Source organism: Paroedura picta, chromosome 5 (assembly GCF_049243985.1).
Source record: "Paroedura picta isolate Pp20150507F chromosome 5, Ppicta_v3.0, whole genome shotgun sequence".
NCBI lineage: Eukaryota > Metazoa > Chordata > Lepidosauria > Squamata > Gekkonidae > Paroedura > Paroedura picta.
In genome coordinates, this window is record NC_135373.1 from 69,479,304 (window position 1) to 69,497,424 (window position 18,121).

The 18,121-nt window shown below is 46.7% G+C and overlaps 1 protein-coding gene and 2 long non-coding RNA genes across 3 annotated transcripts in view; 2 read left to right on the top strand and 1 right to left on the bottom strand.

Annotated features, from left to right (window-relative positions):
• The first annotated feature begins 10,218 nt into the window (after window positions 1–10,218).
• LOC143839075 (uncharacterized) lies at window positions 10,219–10,929 on the top strand. The gene is made up of 3 exons (XR_013231586.1): window positions 10,219–10,449; window positions 10,569–10,688; window positions 10,822–10,929. It is a non-coding gene; the product is annotated as an uncharacterized LOC143839075 (long non-coding RNA).
• A 654-nt stretch (window positions 10,930–11,583) lies between these two features.
• Window positions 11,584–12,786, bottom strand: LOC143838879 (uncharacterized). The gene is made up of 4 exons (XM_077340788.1): window positions 12,420–12,786; window positions 12,158–12,241; window positions 11,644–11,862; window positions 11,584–11,603 (listed from the first exon to the last, which is right to left on the bottom strand). The coding sequence occupies exons 1-4, from the start codon at window positions 12,493–12,495 to the stop codon at window positions 11,584–11,586; spliced, it is 399 nt and encodes a 132-aa protein (XP_077196903.1). The 5' UTR covers window positions 12,496–12,786.
• A 4,231-nt stretch (window positions 12,787–17,017) lies between these two features.
• Window positions 17,018–18,121, top strand: part of LOC143839076 (uncharacterized) — a 137,360-nt gene continuing 136,256 nt past the window's right edge. Inside the window, exon 1 of the long non-coding RNA XR_013231587.1 lies at window positions 17,018–17,133. This is a non-coding gene — a long non-coding RNA (uncharacterized LOC143839076). The remainder of the gene's footprint in view (window positions 17,134–18,121) is intronic.

Genomic DNA, 18,121 nt, shown 5'->3' on the forward strand with positions numbered 1-18,121 from the left:
GTTGTATTGTGGAAGAATACATTCCTGAAGAGGTGTGTCCTGTTTCAGTGCAAAAACTAAGCTGTGGTTAGGATCATCAGTAGGCAGACAACACACTCAGAGTGGGTCAAGCACTTGGCCTGCAGGTTAGCCTGTTTTGAAGCTAACATTTCCTTCTCAGCACAGTACATTGCAGGCAGCAGTAATGACATTGCAAACACATTGTCTCAGATTCAAGATGAGCGCTTTCATACGCTGGCCTCTGGGGTGGACAAACCACTGGACCACTTTCCAGATGGATTCTGTACACTTGGCAATGCCTGTTCATCAAGGGAATTTTGGAGTTCATTGTCAACTCTACTCATCACTTAACAATCTTTTTGTTGTTCAGTATTTATCCTTTGTAGTTCCCTTGAGTCATGTCACACTGTAGTTGTCATTAGAGGTTCTGGTTTTGTGTTTCATAGGATATTTGAGAGAGTGCAACCTAGAAGTTAGAACCAGATTCACCTGGAGGCAGTATCTTTTTTCACCAAGACATGTAGTTTATCTTACCTGCCCATGCTGGTCAGGATAAAACCATCACAACTCACATTCTGATTATACTGATCTAGTGGCTTCATGGATCTTTTGGGAGGCTTTCTGCAGCAGTGAGCTACTGGCACAATTGCACATGGATAGTTCTGGTTGAGGCCTATTTCACCAGAATGTAGCCATCAGGGCTGACAAGCTCTCTCATTTTTCATGACAGAACATTTGCCCTTACCAAATATGCAACAGGCAGAAATGCAACAAGTACAGATTTCTCCCTCACAATTCACTACAATGGCTATGTCATCCAAAAATCTTGTCAATCCTGTTGGCAGCTACTAGGATGCTCCCGGCCTTTTGACTAAGATCAAGTGTGTACTAGGATGCTCAGAACTATATAAGGAGCCTGTTCAAATAGGTTTGTACCCTGCTTTTGCTGAAAGTTTGAGGTACTTTCTTATACATTCAAAACAACAACATCAAAATGGAAAAATAGGAACACAGAAAGATGTAGAAGTTATCTATTCAGAAAACTAGAAGAATGGATAAAACAAATGTACAGAAACATTGGCATTGTAAAATGCATTGTCATCTCTATATCTAAATGATCAGGGTGTCTTACTGTACTGGAAACAGGAAATGTCTATGAAACACTTACAAACTTGCCTACAGAGGCACATATTCTTTCAATAGATGAGTTATATCTGCTAATCAAATTTCCATTGTGTCCAAACTGATAATTTCCATTTTTAAACAAGATTGTTGGAAAAGAATATTTTTAAGGCTTTATGATAGCCCCATGAATGATCTTGGCATGGCAGATGGGAAAAGTGTGTTCTTCGAACAGTTCCATTCTGTTATCGGGTATTCTTTCAAATGGATTCCACCATAATAAGATACAAGGTTTGGGTAATGAGATGGAAAATTGCTAACTATACATTAGGAGATTACAGTGTTTTTGACAAAATCCATTTTGTCAACAGTAAATCTAGAAAACCTATTTGTACTCTATAATATAAAGACATGATCAAAGGCCATTTTGTTAAAATATTTTCCAATTTACTTCTCTCTGGGGAAAAAATATCCAAGCCAAATTATTTATCTTAGATATCAGGACAATTAATGACAAAGAGTAGTATGGAAAGAGAAGGAAATCCCAACACATATAATACATGTTTCTGCCTTGTATTCTTTTTAATGCATAATCAAATAACCCTTAGTCATGGGATAGAAACAGCACTAGTCACCCTGATGAATAACCTCTGCCACTAGCTAGACAAAGGTGGTCAGCGCTGCTCATACTATTACATCTTTCAGCAGTGTTTGACACAGTTGACCATAAGTTCTTAGCTCACCACCTTGCCAATGCTGGGATAAGGGGGACAGCCCTCAAATGGCTTATCTCCTTTCTCCGGGGTCATGGACAAAGGGTAGCTATAGGAAGGAGAGTAGCCACCATCAGCTGACATGTAGAGTCCCACAGGGAAGAGTCCTCTCTCCTATTTGACATCTTCATGTACCCTCTTGCTCAGCTGGTGCAGAAGTTTGGTCTGGGTCACCAATATGCAGATGACACTCAACTCTTCCTCCTGATAGAGGACCACTCTGATTCTCCCCCTGAATCCTTAGCCAGATGCTTGGCAGTGGTGATGAAGTGTCTCAAGCAGAGTTCTCTGTAGCTCAACCCTTCAAAGATGGAGGTCCTATGGCTGGGCAAGAAGCGTCCAAGCGAGACCACATCCTGAACTTAACTCACCCCCTATGGGCTCTGTTTAAAAAGTTCTATTGTATTATTAATTGTCATATTATTGTTCAATCAATACTGGTTCTTAAATTTATTGATGATTATGATTATGATTATTATGATGATCACATTGGATGCCCCTATGTCTTATGTAAACTGCCCTGAGCATTATGGGAGGACAGCATAAAATATAATCTTTAACCACTCCTGCGGTTAAATAAAGCCCTAAGGGCTATTGGGGAGGAGTTAGGGCGGGCTCTATCCGTGATAAAAACTCGGAGGGGGGAATCAGGAGCCGCTTTGCGGCTCCTGATTCACACCTCCAAGTACCACTCAAGGACCAAGTGGCCAATGGGGAGGCGCAAAGTGCCTTCCAATTGGCCCCTCACCAGGACAGACCACAATTTCATTTGCCCAGCCCAGTATGGCTTCCAGTCTGCTCCTGACCAGCACAGGGAGAGGAGATCAGCAGGGCTGCCAAGGGGGATGAGAACAGAGGCTGCGCCAACCCTTTTTGCCCCATGGCTGTCCTAACTGTCATGTCCAACTGCAAATTGCCTCAGAACCCTGACAGAGCTGGCAGGAGGCTGGAGAGTGCTCCCCCTCCCCCCCTTCAGGTCTTTTGCGAAGGAGCCTCTGACAGGCCCTGTCTGAGGGGAGGGAGACATTTTCCTTCAGAGAGCACCTTTTGAGGGGGGGGGGACTTTCCCCTTCGGCCAAACAGTTGGCTGACAGGGAGGCCACAGAAAAGCCCCTTCTCACTTAAAATACTGCTCTGCCCGGAGGTTAGACACAGTCAAGCCATGTGTCTTTCTTCTTTGCTACTCTCTGCAGATTTGAGGTCACTGCACAGCATTATTCTGCAGAAGAAACTGGCTCTTTTGTCTCCTGTTTCATCTGCACAACAACCCTGTGCAGTAGGACTCAAGTCTTTCAATTCAACAACAACCTGTGTGGGAAGCCTTAAATGCTTCTTCTCTACCACAACCCTGTCCATAGTAGCCCTTTCTGCCTGGGGAGCTGATCTTTATACTCTGCAGGTGAGCTGTAATTCCAGGTGCTCACCAGGCCCCACATGAAGGTTGGCTACCCCTGGGTTGGAAATATTCCTGGAGGTTTGGAGGTGGGACTTCAAAATCAAAATTACTAAGGTAAAGACTGCTGTGCACAGAGAGTCTTCCTCTTAGGGTTGACAGCTTCCCTGTGAGGCTCGCTACCCCACCTCCCTCATGGGGAGTCTGCTATGGGGAGAGAAAGGGAAGACGATTGGAAAATGATTTGAGACACCTGAGGCCTGCTGGGTCACTGCAGCCCATTCCCAGTTCTCTCAGATCTCTCACAACCCCATATACCTCACAGGTTGACTATTGTGGAGAGACAAATGGAAAAGGTGTTTGTAAACCGCTTTGAGACTCCTTTGGGTAGTAAGCAATAGGGTACAACTATTGAGCAACCATGAAAGAAGCATGTGGGCACATAACATTTTACCAACAGTGAAAAAATGGCAAAGAAGGAACAGGGTGGACACCTGTGTACTGTGACTACCCCATGTGTATTAGGGCAGAGGGGCATTTCGGTGAATGTGGCCTAATTCACACAAGAAGGGAAATGACGCAGAACTGGGAGGAAATGGTTGCCATGTAATCTCCCCCTAAGAAGAGTCTCCAGTCTGATTCTCCCTTCACATATCTGAGGACATGGCTCTGGAAAGCTCATCTGTAACCACTATGCCACAATTCCCAAGGTCAGTCCTCTCCCACACTCAACGAACATTCCACACCACAGGTTCTTGACACCCATATCTCCACACCCATGGCCTCATTTGCCACCATGCCACCACAACCTCCCACACAACACACACATTCAACCCCATGCCCTTACAGACTGGACAACTCCTCCCCTTCCTCTTCCCACTGCCAAGCTCTAGCGCCCATTGTATTCTTGGAGACAACGGGCTTTGCCCCTAGTAAATAAATAAGTAAATAAATAAATTTTAAAAAGTGGGTTATGTCTCCTGATTTTCAGCCCAATACCATTACAAGAAACAAGTGCTTGGCTCAGAGGTCTTTTTGCCATACCTTGCTGAAGGCGCCCAGTGCCAGCACTATAAGGCTTTGAGTCACAGTTTTTATATCAACTGCTCACTCATGCTATCAATAATTCAGTTTTATCTTGATTGAAATGTATTGGATTCATACATCAAACCGAAAGGCCTCAGAAACTAGTAAAAATCTACCATTTCATGAAGATTCAAGAAATGATGATGTCAAAATTAGTACACAAGCATTCAGTGATTTCTGTGTGTTTTAAGCAACATGAGGAACAAAATATAACCTTGTCAATAGTCACTCTGTTGAAGAAACTCTCCTCCAGCAAGAATGAGATTGAGGCAGGGAGGCAGTCAATCCAGACTACCCTTTCCAACACATTCATTTTGTTAGTCTCCCAAGGCAAATATGGCCAAAGTTCCACCGTGTTCTGGATATGGATATGTGAAAGGTGGCGGGGAAAACCTACACTCCAGAACAGCCTTGTGGGACATCCTTTGCACATCACTTTGAAGTACTGCATCTGCTTTCTAGCCCTCTTAAATGACCCAGGAGGATATCACAGTACCAAATAATGACTTGTTAACATTTACTACTGTATGATATATGTATATGTATTAATGTCTCTGATTTAAATGAATGCTTTAGCTTCACTTACTTGAGTACATTTATAAGACTTTCTTCAGAGTTACTAAACTGTGCCTATAATATTAAGGAATGGAGGAGTGTTCTTATTGGGAAATGAGATGTATAAAAGAATATTCAAGTTATAATGAGAAGTCAACCCACACAGTGTATAATGAATAATTATAGGTGTCCGGTCTCATTGAGGAAGCCCAGGCTTAGCCAACCACATAAAAGTTATTTTTGAAGTATGAACAGATCTCGTTGCTGACTTTGCATAACCATATCATTAGACAGGCCCCCTAAAGGGAAGTTATGGATTTAATAATGATAGCATTTTAACATGACCTTTGCTATCAAAAACAAAACCTCCAATATCAATGGAGGAGGATCAGGATGAACTAAGGTGCTGCAATGTTCTTATGTTTTGTTACTCTGTTTATGACTGGAAGCAATACTGCTGTTAGAGGAAGGCAGTAAATCATCCTGTTAGCTCTGCCCCATTATCTTATACGCTTCATGTTGGGACTGGAAATATCTTCAAATAGAAATTTATACAGTAACATTAAATAACTTCAAACTCAGTGTGTTTCCAATGATGAACTGCCCATTCCTGTGCACTTCAGAGCATAACTTGTGGGAGGAAAGGTATGCCCCAAAGGGCAGGAGGGGGAGTGGGTGCTGGGAATAGGAGGAGGAGTTGGGCCTAGTGCCTCTTGTGGTTTCTTTCCCTGTCCTTGGAAAAGAACTTTTAAACAAGCAAAAACAAGTCCGTTAAATACATTTTCTTTGGTGATCAATTTGTTTTTAAGCCGTATCGATCAGGCGTTATCCTGGCAGTGGCACCAAGTGACTCCATGCATCAAAATGACAGCGTCCATCAGGAAATGAAAAACAAGACACACCAAGACCCAAGAGATCACGTAAAATGTGGTGTTGCTGAATATTGAGTCTTCTGCAGATAACTAGCAAAGGATGGACAGAAATTAAAATAGACAGTCTGAAGCCTGCAAGCTGGGAGACATTAATTCCATTCTCACTAATGTTTTCCTGATGGAGCCATCCAAGGCATGAGGGGGATTTATTTTAAAATAATGTTATTGCACCACCAGCTGACCTTCCTGTCAGATTCAATTAACAGAATGAACAAAGGTGCTTGAAGACATTTCCTACCCTGTGCCCAAAAGAAGTTTTTGCAGAGTCATGACAGGAGATCATTTCCAAAGGCTTGTCTTTAGGACTTACTGCTAAAATTGCATACACAAGAATTTCCTGGGTGACATTCCCATTGGACCTAAATAGCATTTGCCCATTCCATTCTATTTGGTTCTGCTTTTGTTGATTTGTTCTACTTGCTTGCCTTCTAGTTTAATTTGGAAAATTTCTCAAACTATTTTTTATTGGCGCATAGTTTATCATAGTATTCAGTCTTCATTTATTTCTCCTTTCCAAGCTACCATTGCACACCAGACTGTATGCACATCAATTAAACAACCATAAGAAAGAAGAATCATTACACAGTTGTACAGCCACATTGGTCAAGATTCCTTTTTGCCCAGTGATTTATTCAGTGCAAATCTGCACTGAAGGACATAAGTCATGTTTCTCAAAAAATATGAATTGATAGTTTTTGTAAAGTGTATATGCAAAACAGAACCAGCCCAAGAAATTGAGAATGTAGTTATGGTATGTTGCTAAAACTTCTCCACTATTCTAGAAATAAGACCAGAGAGAAATTTAGATGGAAAGCTTGTTAGCATTTACTACTGTATGATATATGTATATGTATTAATGTCTGATTTAAATGAATGCTTTAACTTCACTTACTTGAGTACATTTATAAGACTTTCTTCAGAGTTACTAAACTGTGCCTATAATATTAAGGAATGGAGGAGTGTCCTTTCAACTAGGAGGTCTCTTTCAACTAGGTGGACTGGTGGGGGAGCGAGTTGCCTCCTGGCACAGTTCCTGTGTGCCTTCTGGAGGGGGGGTGGCTATGGGAGTCCCAGAAACAGCCCCCTGCCAGCCCTCTGGGACCCAGGGCAGCCCGGAAAAGCCTCTGCTCTGGGAATGTGTACCCATGAGTAAGTCATGTGAGGTTTGCAATTTGCAATCTGAAAAGGGAGGAATTGTGATTTGGATACTGCTGATTTGTCAAGTTTAAAGTGGATATGAGGGTGATCTGACTTTGATGGCTATTACCTCATTGATTGCTAGGATTGATTCAGCTAGTTTAACGTATAGGTAAGGGCAATTTGGCTTGGATACTTTTGAAAAGTACTTATTCAGGGACTTTTCAGCTTATCCAAATGGAATGTCTCATCCCTATCTAACACTAGTATGGACCTGAATTAATGAGGCCATTATTTAGAGGGGCTTGCAATCATATTGAGTATCTTTGCTTCAGCAAGCAGCAGTGAGTTATCTGAGATCTGTAAAATGGCAACATAGTGCCCAGCTAGAGTCATGGACATTACTGCTAAGACAGGGATCACTTTCGATAGGCCAGATGGTTTTGGCAGATTCTCCCCAGTGAAAGTAGCACATGTTCCAATTCTTAGGGCCATTTCGCACAGAGCTCAAAGTTGCTATTTGGTTGCTGTTAGCGAAATCGCTACTTCAACTAGCGAAATGTAACTAGCTGTGCCCGTAACGCACAGCTGCGGTTTTTGCGGAATTTAGCACTTTCACTTCTCGTCACTTTCGTAACCCACAGGCTTCCGGTTCTCCATCTTTTCGCTACAAAGGAGGTCCCTTTTTAGCGCTTCTGGCCTCCCGTGCCCGTCAATCAAACTGCGGGCACACCTTTGACCTCGACCCTAAAGCCGGACTTGTCAGGGTTCCCTTTTTAAAAAAAAAAAAACCAGGAAAACCCGTAGCAACGCGTTATCGTCAAATCATTGGCGCCCTTGGAACGTGTTTTCTATTGTTTTCTATGAACCAGAGGTTGATGCATTGATATGTTTGATAGGTTAATCCCCGCCCACAGTACACGCCCACAGGTTACCTGCTTATATGCACCTGGGCAGACACGCGGTCGGCCTCTCTTTGTTTGCGTAGCCTACTGCCCGCAGCACAGGTTAACGTTGCAATGGAGAGGATTATTTTTCAATTGTTGGCTCAGATGCTTGCGGTGGTCCAGCGTATCCGCACCACTGTGCAGCATAGGAGGGCTGCTTCAGAGGAATACCGAGAACGTATTGCCAGAGCGATGACCAGCAGTACAAGACGTTCTCAACGGGCAACCATGGCGGCAAAGAGGTACTGGCAAGCTCTGGCAGAGGTCCGGTTCCCCCCCCGGTTCTGGGTGGACGAAAGATCCTCTGACTGGTGGGAAAATTTTGTGTGGGCTCGCTGGGATGATGACCACTGGATTGCCAACTTTAGAATGTCTAGGGGGACATTTTTTGAACTCGTGGAGGCTCTACGTGGACGCATGGAGAGGCAAGTCACTGGCATGCGGCACCCCGTGCCAGTGGAAAAAAGGGTGGCGGTCGCATTGTGGTACTTGGCCACCCCTCAGTACTTCCGGACAGTAGCCCAGCAATTCGGACTCGGAGTCACTACGGTTGGCGATATCCTTAAGGAGTTCTGCCTCGCCATGGAGGCGGAATTGTTCAGCAAAGTAGTGTGCCTCGGAGACCGGCTTGGAGCGGTGAGTGTCATTCTATCCCCTTTGCCCTTTAAATTTTTTTTCTTGTTTGACAGGTCAGCAACGAAGACGCGATACACCCCACGCTGACATGCCATGGCTTATATTCTTTTCTTTCCCTTATTCCAGAGTATGGACGGGTTTGCCAGGCTTGGATTCCCGCATTGTTTTGCGGCCGTCGATGGAAGCCACATCCCTATCCGTGCCCCCGGGGGAAGCATAAAGGAGTACGGGAACAGGAAGGACTTTTGTTCTGTTCTCCTGCAAGGAACTGTGGACTTCTCCAGCCGGTTTATCGATGCCGAGGTGGGGTGGAGTGGCAGGAGGCATGATGCCCTTGTTTTCAGGGAATCGAACCTCAGGAAAGCCATGGACGAAGGGGTCTTTGTTCCAGGAAACCCCACCGCCACCATTGAGGGCGTGCGTGTGCCGGCGTTGGTGCTCGGGGACGGAGCCTACCCATTACGACGCTGGCTCATGACTCCCTACAAGCGGCCAAGGACAGACGTGCAGAGCCACTACAACCTCAGTCACTCCCGGGCAAGGAATGTAGTGGAGCGTGCCTTTGGACGTTTGAAGTCCCGGTTCCGTTGCCTGATGTCCCGACTCCATGTGCATATAGACAATGTGACTCCGCTGATCATCGCGTGTGTCATTTTGCACAACATATGCGAGGACAAGGGACATAACATCCCCTTCCCTGTGGATGAACCTGATCCTGTAGTCCTTGAGGACACACAAGACATCCCTGAAGCAAGGAGAAAAAGGATCTATGCTGAGGGGTGCAAGGTTCGGGACGCCTTAGCCACCCACATCTACAGAAACAGGAGGCGTGTTTAATTGTTTTTCCTACTCTGTTGTTGAATAAAGTTTTGTGTTCTTTGTTTAACCTTGTCTTGTGCGGTTTGTGTACTTAGCCAGCAAAAAAACGGGGATTCTCTGGTCCAAAAGCACTTTGACAGCCCTAAATGCTAACTCCCCACTGAAATTGACAAACACAATACGGAAGCGCTGAACGGGGAAAGTTCGGGGAGGCGGGTAGCCAGGAAGTATTGGCGACCCCTGTCAAACCGGAGGATCAATCCACTTATGTTCCAAGGAATAATTTTATTGGTGGGCAGCTTTGATACATTTAAAATAGGGGTGGTCGATCGGAGCAACGCACGTTCGTTCCCTAACCGTCATTCCGAAGATGCCGAAGCCACGGAAGGGCTCCTTCTGGCAGCGCGCCGAGGCTGAGGCACTTCTGGAGCTTGTGCTCCAATCGAAAAGTGTTGGCCGCCTTATGGCCAGCACCCACTGCCACACCAAGGGTGCTTACCTGGTGTTGGCATCAAAGCTGAGGGAGAGGGGCTATGTCCGGACCTGGGAGCAGGTCCGGACAAAATTTAAGAGGGTGAAGCTGGACTTCCTCAACAGTCTGGAACAGTGGGGGGGGGGTCCCGCAGCCAAGTGGGAGAACGGTCTTCCACGACCAGATGGTGAAAATATGGGAGAAGGCTGGGAAGCCCCCCCTGGAAATGAGAAGGCATATGGGTGAGTGCTGCCCTCGTTGTGTTTTGCCCTTAAACATGCATGGAATGACTAGCTGCCTCTTTCCCCTACTGTCCCCAATGAAATTCGAGAAAGTATTTAGATGCTGTCAACCCCCTCTGACTTAGCCCGCCAGTACTGTAGAACCACTTTGGTTATGCGCTTTGACTCTAACTGTGGTGTGTCCACCAGCTGTGTTTCATCTCTGGTTTGTGTGCTTTTACTTATGATTTCTCTTTTTCTTTGCCCAGCCACACAATCACCATCCAAGCTGGCAAAAGCACCTGAGCGTGAGGAGGGGGAGGAAGAGGGACCTTCCACCTCAGGACAGGCTGCAGGTGAGAGTTTTATGTCTGTGAGGGAGACCCATGTGTGTGTACCCCCATGGAGCCATATGGGAGCCTGATGTGATGCTTCCATTTGAAGTGTGATCAAATTCTTTGTTTGATTTCTATAGCAGAAACTATGGAGGCAAGGCTGCGTGCCATGGAGGCCAGGGTTACTTCCTTAGAGGCTGAAGTGGCAGAGCTGAAAGGGGAGATTGAGCAGCAAAGGCAGCAGAGGGAGGCGGAAGAACGTAGGTTATGTTCCCCACTGCCCAACTCTTCTCACACTGTGGCTAAGGCCACTAAAAAGTGTATGCATGTAAACTAAAAAAATTGGAAAATATGTGTGGCACTAATGTGTACTTTTTCTCCCTCCCCACACAGTTAAGAAGAAGGAGGACGAAGACCTCTTCCGCCGCAAAGTCAGGGGGACCATGGGACGGTTGTGCAGGAGAGTGAGGGAGATGGAAGGGGCTGGGGAGGGGAGCAGTGGGACCTGAGTTTTGTTTTCTGTTTGTGTTTTGGGGTGGGGGGTGTTGGGGGGGTTCCCAGTTACTTTGCCCATTTTTCTATCCCTGTTAAATATATGAATTTGTTAAAAAAAAAAGTTGGCTTTCTTGGAGGGTGGGGGTGGTGGTGGGGGGGTCCAAGTTACATTCCCTTGTTTTTTTCCCCTGTTGAACTGTTTCTGAAAATAAAATGTTGTTGTAAATTTCCTGAAAAAGACTCCAGTGTGACTCCTTACACTCGCACACCTTTCACCCCAAACTCCTAAAACACCTTTAACCTTTAAAACACCCTCCAACCTCCAACCCACACAACGGTGCCAGAATAGGCACAATCACTAGAGAGGGTACACAGAGACAGAGTCAAAAATATAAACTTTATTTAACAGACAACAGCAAACACAGATAACTAGACAAACTGGCCCAAACTAGGAGGGGGAGAACTTGTCCGCGGGTTTAACGACTCTATTCCCGAGAACAGTCCTCCTTCTCGTTTGGGTCGAGGCATTCTGAGACGGGGTGGGTGGGGTGGGTGCTGGAGGTGGTGGGGGAGGTGTGGGTGGGGGGGGGACGTGCACTGTAATCTGAGGAGGGGTGGCCGCCTCCATAACCGCGACCGCCCTCTCCATCAGCCTCCTTATCAGTCGAACCTCCTCCACGCTTTCGCGTAGGGATTGGTTCGACTCTCTAAGGATGGCACGGAATTTTTTGCCCTCCTGGGCCACGAGGGAGAGCATCGCCTGGTCTGCGGCAGCGGCACGCCTGGACTCCTCCTGGCAGTGCTCCAGGATCCTTTCTCCCACACTAGTCAGGACGGAGACGCGCCGCAGCCTGCCGCGTTCCCTCGCCAGCCTCTCCTCAGCTTGGAGAGCACCCCTAGGTGGTGAGCCGGCTGGCTCGTCATCTTCTGAAAGGACCTCTGTTGGCAAAAAAAGAGAAACAGAACTGTTAGTAACATCTAGACAGTCAAAACCCACCCTGGTGCACATGGTGGCCTTTCTTGGTTACATATTGTTAAACCAAGACTCAGAACAATGCCAGGGGAGCACATGGTTATTGTTTGTTTGCCCATGGTGGCCTTTCTTGGTTACATGTTAAACCAAGACTCAGAACAATGCCAGGGGAGCACAAAAATGAAAAGGAAGCACACAGTTATTGCACACAGACATTGTCCTGCAGCCATGGCTCGAAAGGAACAGTTCATGCACGCTCACCATCTTGTATCTGTATACGCCTGCGCACGGCAGGAGGTCCAGCCACCCCACGCTCCTCCTCCTCCTGCGTCCCGGGTATGAAATCTGAAAAAAGGGAAAAAAAAAACATGATTTAGGACCAAAGTGTGGCAAAGCAAGCTTCACACCCTAAAGCAGCAACGTTGAGGGACTCTCTTCTGTCTCTTAGCAGTGCTGCTGCCCTGCACAAACAGAAAAGCACAAAGCAGTTAAACCCCCCCCCCTTATTGCAACTGATACTTACCAACATTTGTTGACGCCCCGGAATCACTGTCCTCTGCCACCGCTGCAGGGGACTCGAGGACCACCGTCCCAGGCATCTGTGTCTCTGTGGACAAGAGCAGAAAATAGTGAAAAAGGAGCAAGCATACAACCTGAACCACACATCAAGGTCCCAAAGTAGTGGCTAGAGCACTGCAGAAGGCCTATGGCTGAGGCATGCTGCAAAACTGTTTGGGTTGTTGGTTAAACACAACCGTTTTAAAAAGCCACCCAAAGCAATCCACAAACATCCTAGCATAGCATGCGTTGCAACGAACACAAGGCATACAATAGTGAAAAAGGAGCAAGCATACAACCTGAACCACACATCAAGGTCCCAAAGTAGTGGCTAGAGCACTGCAGAAGGCCTATGGCTGAGGCATGCTGCAAAACTGTTTGGGTTGTTGGTTAAACACAACCGTTTTAAAAAGCCACCCAAAGCAATCCACAAACATCCTAGCATAGCATGCGTTGCAACGAACACACGAGAAAACGATGCCCAAATGTCAGAACACACATTTGGCCATCAGGTCCAGCGTGACCAATTCCGCGGCTCGTTGCTGGACGGGGGGTGGAGGCCGAAAGCTGGACGAGGTGCCCTCGCCGGGATCCTCCTCAGCGGGTGGTTCCTCGACCGGGGCAGCCGGCTTCCGAACCACCTTAAGGCTCCTCCCAACGCGCTTCGGCCTGCCGGCTCCTTCCCCGTCGCTGTACAGCGGGCGCTGCTCCTCAAAGTAGGGGCAGGTCACCTTCTCGTTGCCGGAACCCTTATTATGGTTCACGGCACGCATGTACTCCGCCCGCATTGTTTTAGTTTTGGACCGGCATTCAAGGCCGGTCCTGTTGTGGCCCAGGGCACGCATCTTTATGGCCACTTGTTCGAAGACCTCCCTATTCCTGTGCGAGGACTGGAAGGCGTCCTGGATTTTCTCTTCCGAGAAAATCGCGATCAGGTCCCTGATCTCCGCGTCCCTCCAAGTTGGGCCACGGCCGGTTGCAGGGACGGACGACGCTTGCGAGGAAGATTCCATGGTGCCTTCGCTAGTAGCTGAGCAAAATGGTGGTGCGAGGTGCAGGGTGCAACGGATCATATACCTTCCCGCACACAAAGACAAAGGGACTAGCCGGCTCCTGATTGGTGGAGGGCAGTAGGGGACACGCACATTGGCCACATTAGGTCACATGTCACGTTCAAAACTCCTCGCGCGGGAACAGGATCTGCTCCTAATGGCCAGATTAGCGCCTTTTGTTTGACTTCTCGCATGCGCTGATTCGTCCACACGCGGGAAGAGCAGTTTGAACATGCAGCGGGAGCCATTTTAGTGAAATGTCCGCCATTACAAAAACGCATGCCGGTGTAAAACCGAGAGCAAGTGCAGCGGTACGCAACAGTTCCCCAATAATATTCACCAACCAAAGCATAAATCAATGACATGTAACTGGCGAACGTTCGTTGGCATGGTCAGCGCACAGTTTTTAAAAATGAACGGTGGACGGCGTCTCCGCTTGCCGGAGGTCTAGCCGCCGATGGAAGGGGTTGTCCGCACCCAAGCACAACCACGCACCCGGAACCACACAAAGACCCACTACACATAAACCGCCCCTCATGCTAGAATCATTTGTATTGAACCCCTCTAAGGTTAACAGGAGACTGCGAGCGGCGAACGTTCGTTGGCACGCTCAGAGGAAAGTTTTTAAAAATGAACGGCGGACGGCGACTCCGCTTGCCGGAGGTCTAGCCGCCGATGGAAGGGGTTGTCCGCACCCAAGCACAACCACGCACCCGGAACCACACAAAGACCCACTACACATAAACCGCCCCTCATGGTATCACCTCGAATCATATCTATTGAACCCCACTAATCTAAACAGGAGACTGCGAGCGGCGAACGTTCGTTGGCACGCTCAGAGGAAAGTTTTTTAAAATGCTCCCCGTACGTTGACTCCGCTAGTACTGGCCGAAGGTAGACGGGGTTTTAAGCTTTGGGCAAATGTTTGTAACGTGACGGTGTGTGCCACTGTGCTTTTGAAAAACTCTTGTGGTGTCCGGGCAGAATTTCAGAAAGTGATCGTGCTTGAAAGCCAGTCGCTGTCTCATTGCCTCGTAGATCCCCGCTCGCTCGGAGAAAAAAAATGGCGGACAGTTCGCCGGAAGTTAGGAGGAAAGGCTCGGGAGGAGGGACTTTGAAGAAACCGCAACAATGGTAACGCACAAGTCTGTGGCGCTATTGTCGCAGATTGGTTGCAGGAGTGTATCGCTATCCGGAGGGTGAATCCACTTTTCTGGATTCCCCTAGAAGCGCTACAACGAAGCGCTTTTTGCGGGTCGGTTGCAGGACTGTTGCAGATTGTGTACGACGTCGTGGGTTATGGCAAATTTGTAGCGTTTCCAATTGGCAACCATCCTGCTACTTTGAAGCCGTGCGAAATGGCCCTTAATTTATATACATAGAGACAAGACCTCATCAATAGGGAGGGTACAAATCGATTCATGCATTAAGGTCTGTAATGAATTCTAGCTGGTTTGTAGTTCAAGAAGTGAAATTTGTGGCAGGTAAACTGACACAAACTTTCCACAAACATTCATGCTTGTTTGTAGCGGTTCATGAATGGATACATTTTCAGAGAGACTCAATCTGAATGTTTATAGACTTCAAAACAATTTAACTTTGAGGGCATCTAGAGAAACATCCAGGGGAAGTCCTCTGCAACTTTGATGACTCCAGTTTTCACAGGGTCCTTTCTATACACGCCTGAACCTGTGTCTGTCAAACTGATCACCTATAATTCCCCCAGAAAGTATTCCCTCGGAGAGCCATCTTTGGGGACCCCATAAATCTAATCCTCACCAAACATGGAGGGCAGGTAACAGCCAGAGATCCCCTGTGAATTTGGTGTTTCTAGCATCACAAAACTGAACCAGCTTCTGCTGTGGGGAAGATAATGGATCAGATATTAAAGGGAGCAATCTGCAAACATCTGGAGGACAATTTCGTGATCCAAGGAAGTCAGCATGGATTTGTCTCCAACAGGTCCTGTCAGACCAACCCGGTTTCCTTTTTTGACCAAGTAACAGGTTTGCTTCCAGAAGTACAGGCAGGATTTCGAAGAGGCAGAGAAACTAGAGATCAAATTGCCAACATACACTGGATTATGGAGAAAGCTAGGGAGTTCCAGAAGAACATCTACTTGTGGGTTGTAAGCTAAACATTAGAAGGCAGTGTGATGCAGCGGTAAAAAAAAAGGCAAATGCCATTTTGGGCTGTATCAACAGGGGCATCACATCAAAATCACAAGATGTCATAGTCCCATTGAATACGGCACTGGTCAGACCACACCTGGAGTACTGTGTGCAGTTCTGGAGGCCTCACTTCAAGAAGGACGTAGATAAAATTGAAAGGGTACAGAGGAGAGTGACGAAGATTATCTGGGGCCAAGGGACCAAGCCCTATGAAGATAGGTTGAGGGACTTGGGTATGTTCAGCCTGGAGAAAAGGAGGTTGAGAGGGGACATGATAGCCCTCTTTAAGTATTTGAAAGGTTGTCACTTGGAGGAGGGCAGGATGCTGTTTCCGTTGGCTGCAGAGGAAAGGACGTGCAGTAATGGATTTAAACTACAAGTACAACAATATAGGCTAGATATCAGGGGGGGGATTTCACAGTCAGAGTAGTTTAGCAGTGTAATAGGCTGCTTAAGGAGGTGGTGAGCTCCCCCTCACTGGCAGTCTTCAAGCAAAGGTTGGATACACACTTTTCTTGGATGCTTTAGGATGCTTTGGGCTGATCCTGCGTTGAGCAGGGGGTTGGACTAGATGGCCTGTATGGCCCCTTCCAACTCTATGATTCTATGATTCTTTGGATAGATCATGGTTCATGAAGTGGGCATGCCATTATCCATGAACTGAACTGCATTTTCCCAGTGTGTGACCATCCCTACTCCTCAGCCTGACCTTGATTTATCTATTTGCTGTCTTTCCCAAATAACAAAGCAAGGAGTGTAAATAAAATGACAATTTTGCAGCAGGTTATACTTACAACTGCATTTTTCTTTTGCAAGAATAGGTGATAGGGATATCTTTATCACCTGTACATGTTAAAGACTTTTCCTTGCAAAACCTATTTTAATAATCATCATCATAACAACATCCCTTTCACACATGCAATGTGTATTGAATGTGGGCTCAAAGAAATACAACCCCATGAATGGAGTACCGAATATTCTTTTCCCAAAAATCAGCCTTGCAAGAGCCCAGTTTGGATTAGAACTGCATCATGAGAGGAGAATGGATTTAGGCTTTCAGCTCCCTGGTCGGAAATAGTCCAGGGGAGCTGTTATTTGTCCCAGTAAAATCGTTTCAAATTGGGAAAATGGTGCAAGGGAGATATAAGCACGACCACAGTTATATCCTCAGTACTGTATTAATCAGGCACAGAAGTGTAGAATTTTAAAGGAAAATCCCATGGTTTAAGTAAGCTATGAAAGCAGAGCAAAAAAGCAATCAACGCTAAAAATCTGGAGCAGGCATGGAAAAATATGGAAAAATATCCACATTGCCACCACTTCCTATTTATGTTGCAATGGTTGTTTGCTATGCGCTGATTATCAGGCAGAAAATGCATTCCAACTAAGGACAAAGCATTAATTCCCCCACCTATGTTGATACTAAGGCTGTAAGCAAAGCAAATTGAAGAATGAGGTGAGTTGGTAATTGCTTTAATTACTTTGCTCACTAATATCTGGCTTCTTCATCAAACTCTGCTGTTGTTACTGATTCTTTGATTTTTCCCTTGCTACACTTTATTCTCTTCCTTGTCATCACCTCTGTGGAGCAGATATGTGATCCATGGCTCATTTTTCAGTCTCTCCTTTGTACTTGGTTTGCTGAAACTAGAAATAATTGCTGATTCTACCCTTAGGGAACTGCAGACTTTTCTATAAGAATCAATTCAGATGGTCAGCTAAAAGTGTGGTTGCCACCAAAAATAGTACCTGTGTGTTTAGCACTTCCTCTCCCTTCTGAACATTTTGCAGAACTTATCCATGTCCTGACAATACAATTTCTCCACTTTCCTCCCCCACATACTGTTAGGAGATGCTGTGGTGCAATGGCAGATCATCTGCTTGGCATGCAAGAAGTCCCAGGTTCAATCCCCAGCATCTCCAGCTAAAGATGTGGCATTAGGTAAAGTGAAAGATTGCTGCATGACACCCTGGAGAGCTGCCACCTTTGTGATGGACCAACAGTCTGATCCATTAAAAATGGGGTGGAAGCCCTGGCGCCCCCCCTCCAGCTCTCCCAGCAGGTAGGAGGCCAGAAAGAGACATATGGCCACCATGGGGGGGGGTACCCAGAGAGCCTTCCCAGCCCTCCCTTGGTTGCCAGGCAGCTGAGCAGAGTGGCACAGCTGGCACAGAATATGCCTGGTAAGCGTTCCATGCCCTTTCATGGTAGGCAAGAGGCCAGTGAGAGCAGCATGGCCCAGTTGGCCTTCCACACCCTCCCCCAGCCAGTGAGAGTGTCACATGTAGTATGGACTGGGCCTAGCTGGCCTTCCTCACCCTGCCCTGGCAGGCAAGAGGCCAGTGAAAGTGGCACACCTGCAATGGAGTGCACCTGATTGGCCTCACTTGCCCTGGCCACCAAAAGGCTGGGGAGAGTGGCGCAGGCCTACCCACTGTAATTT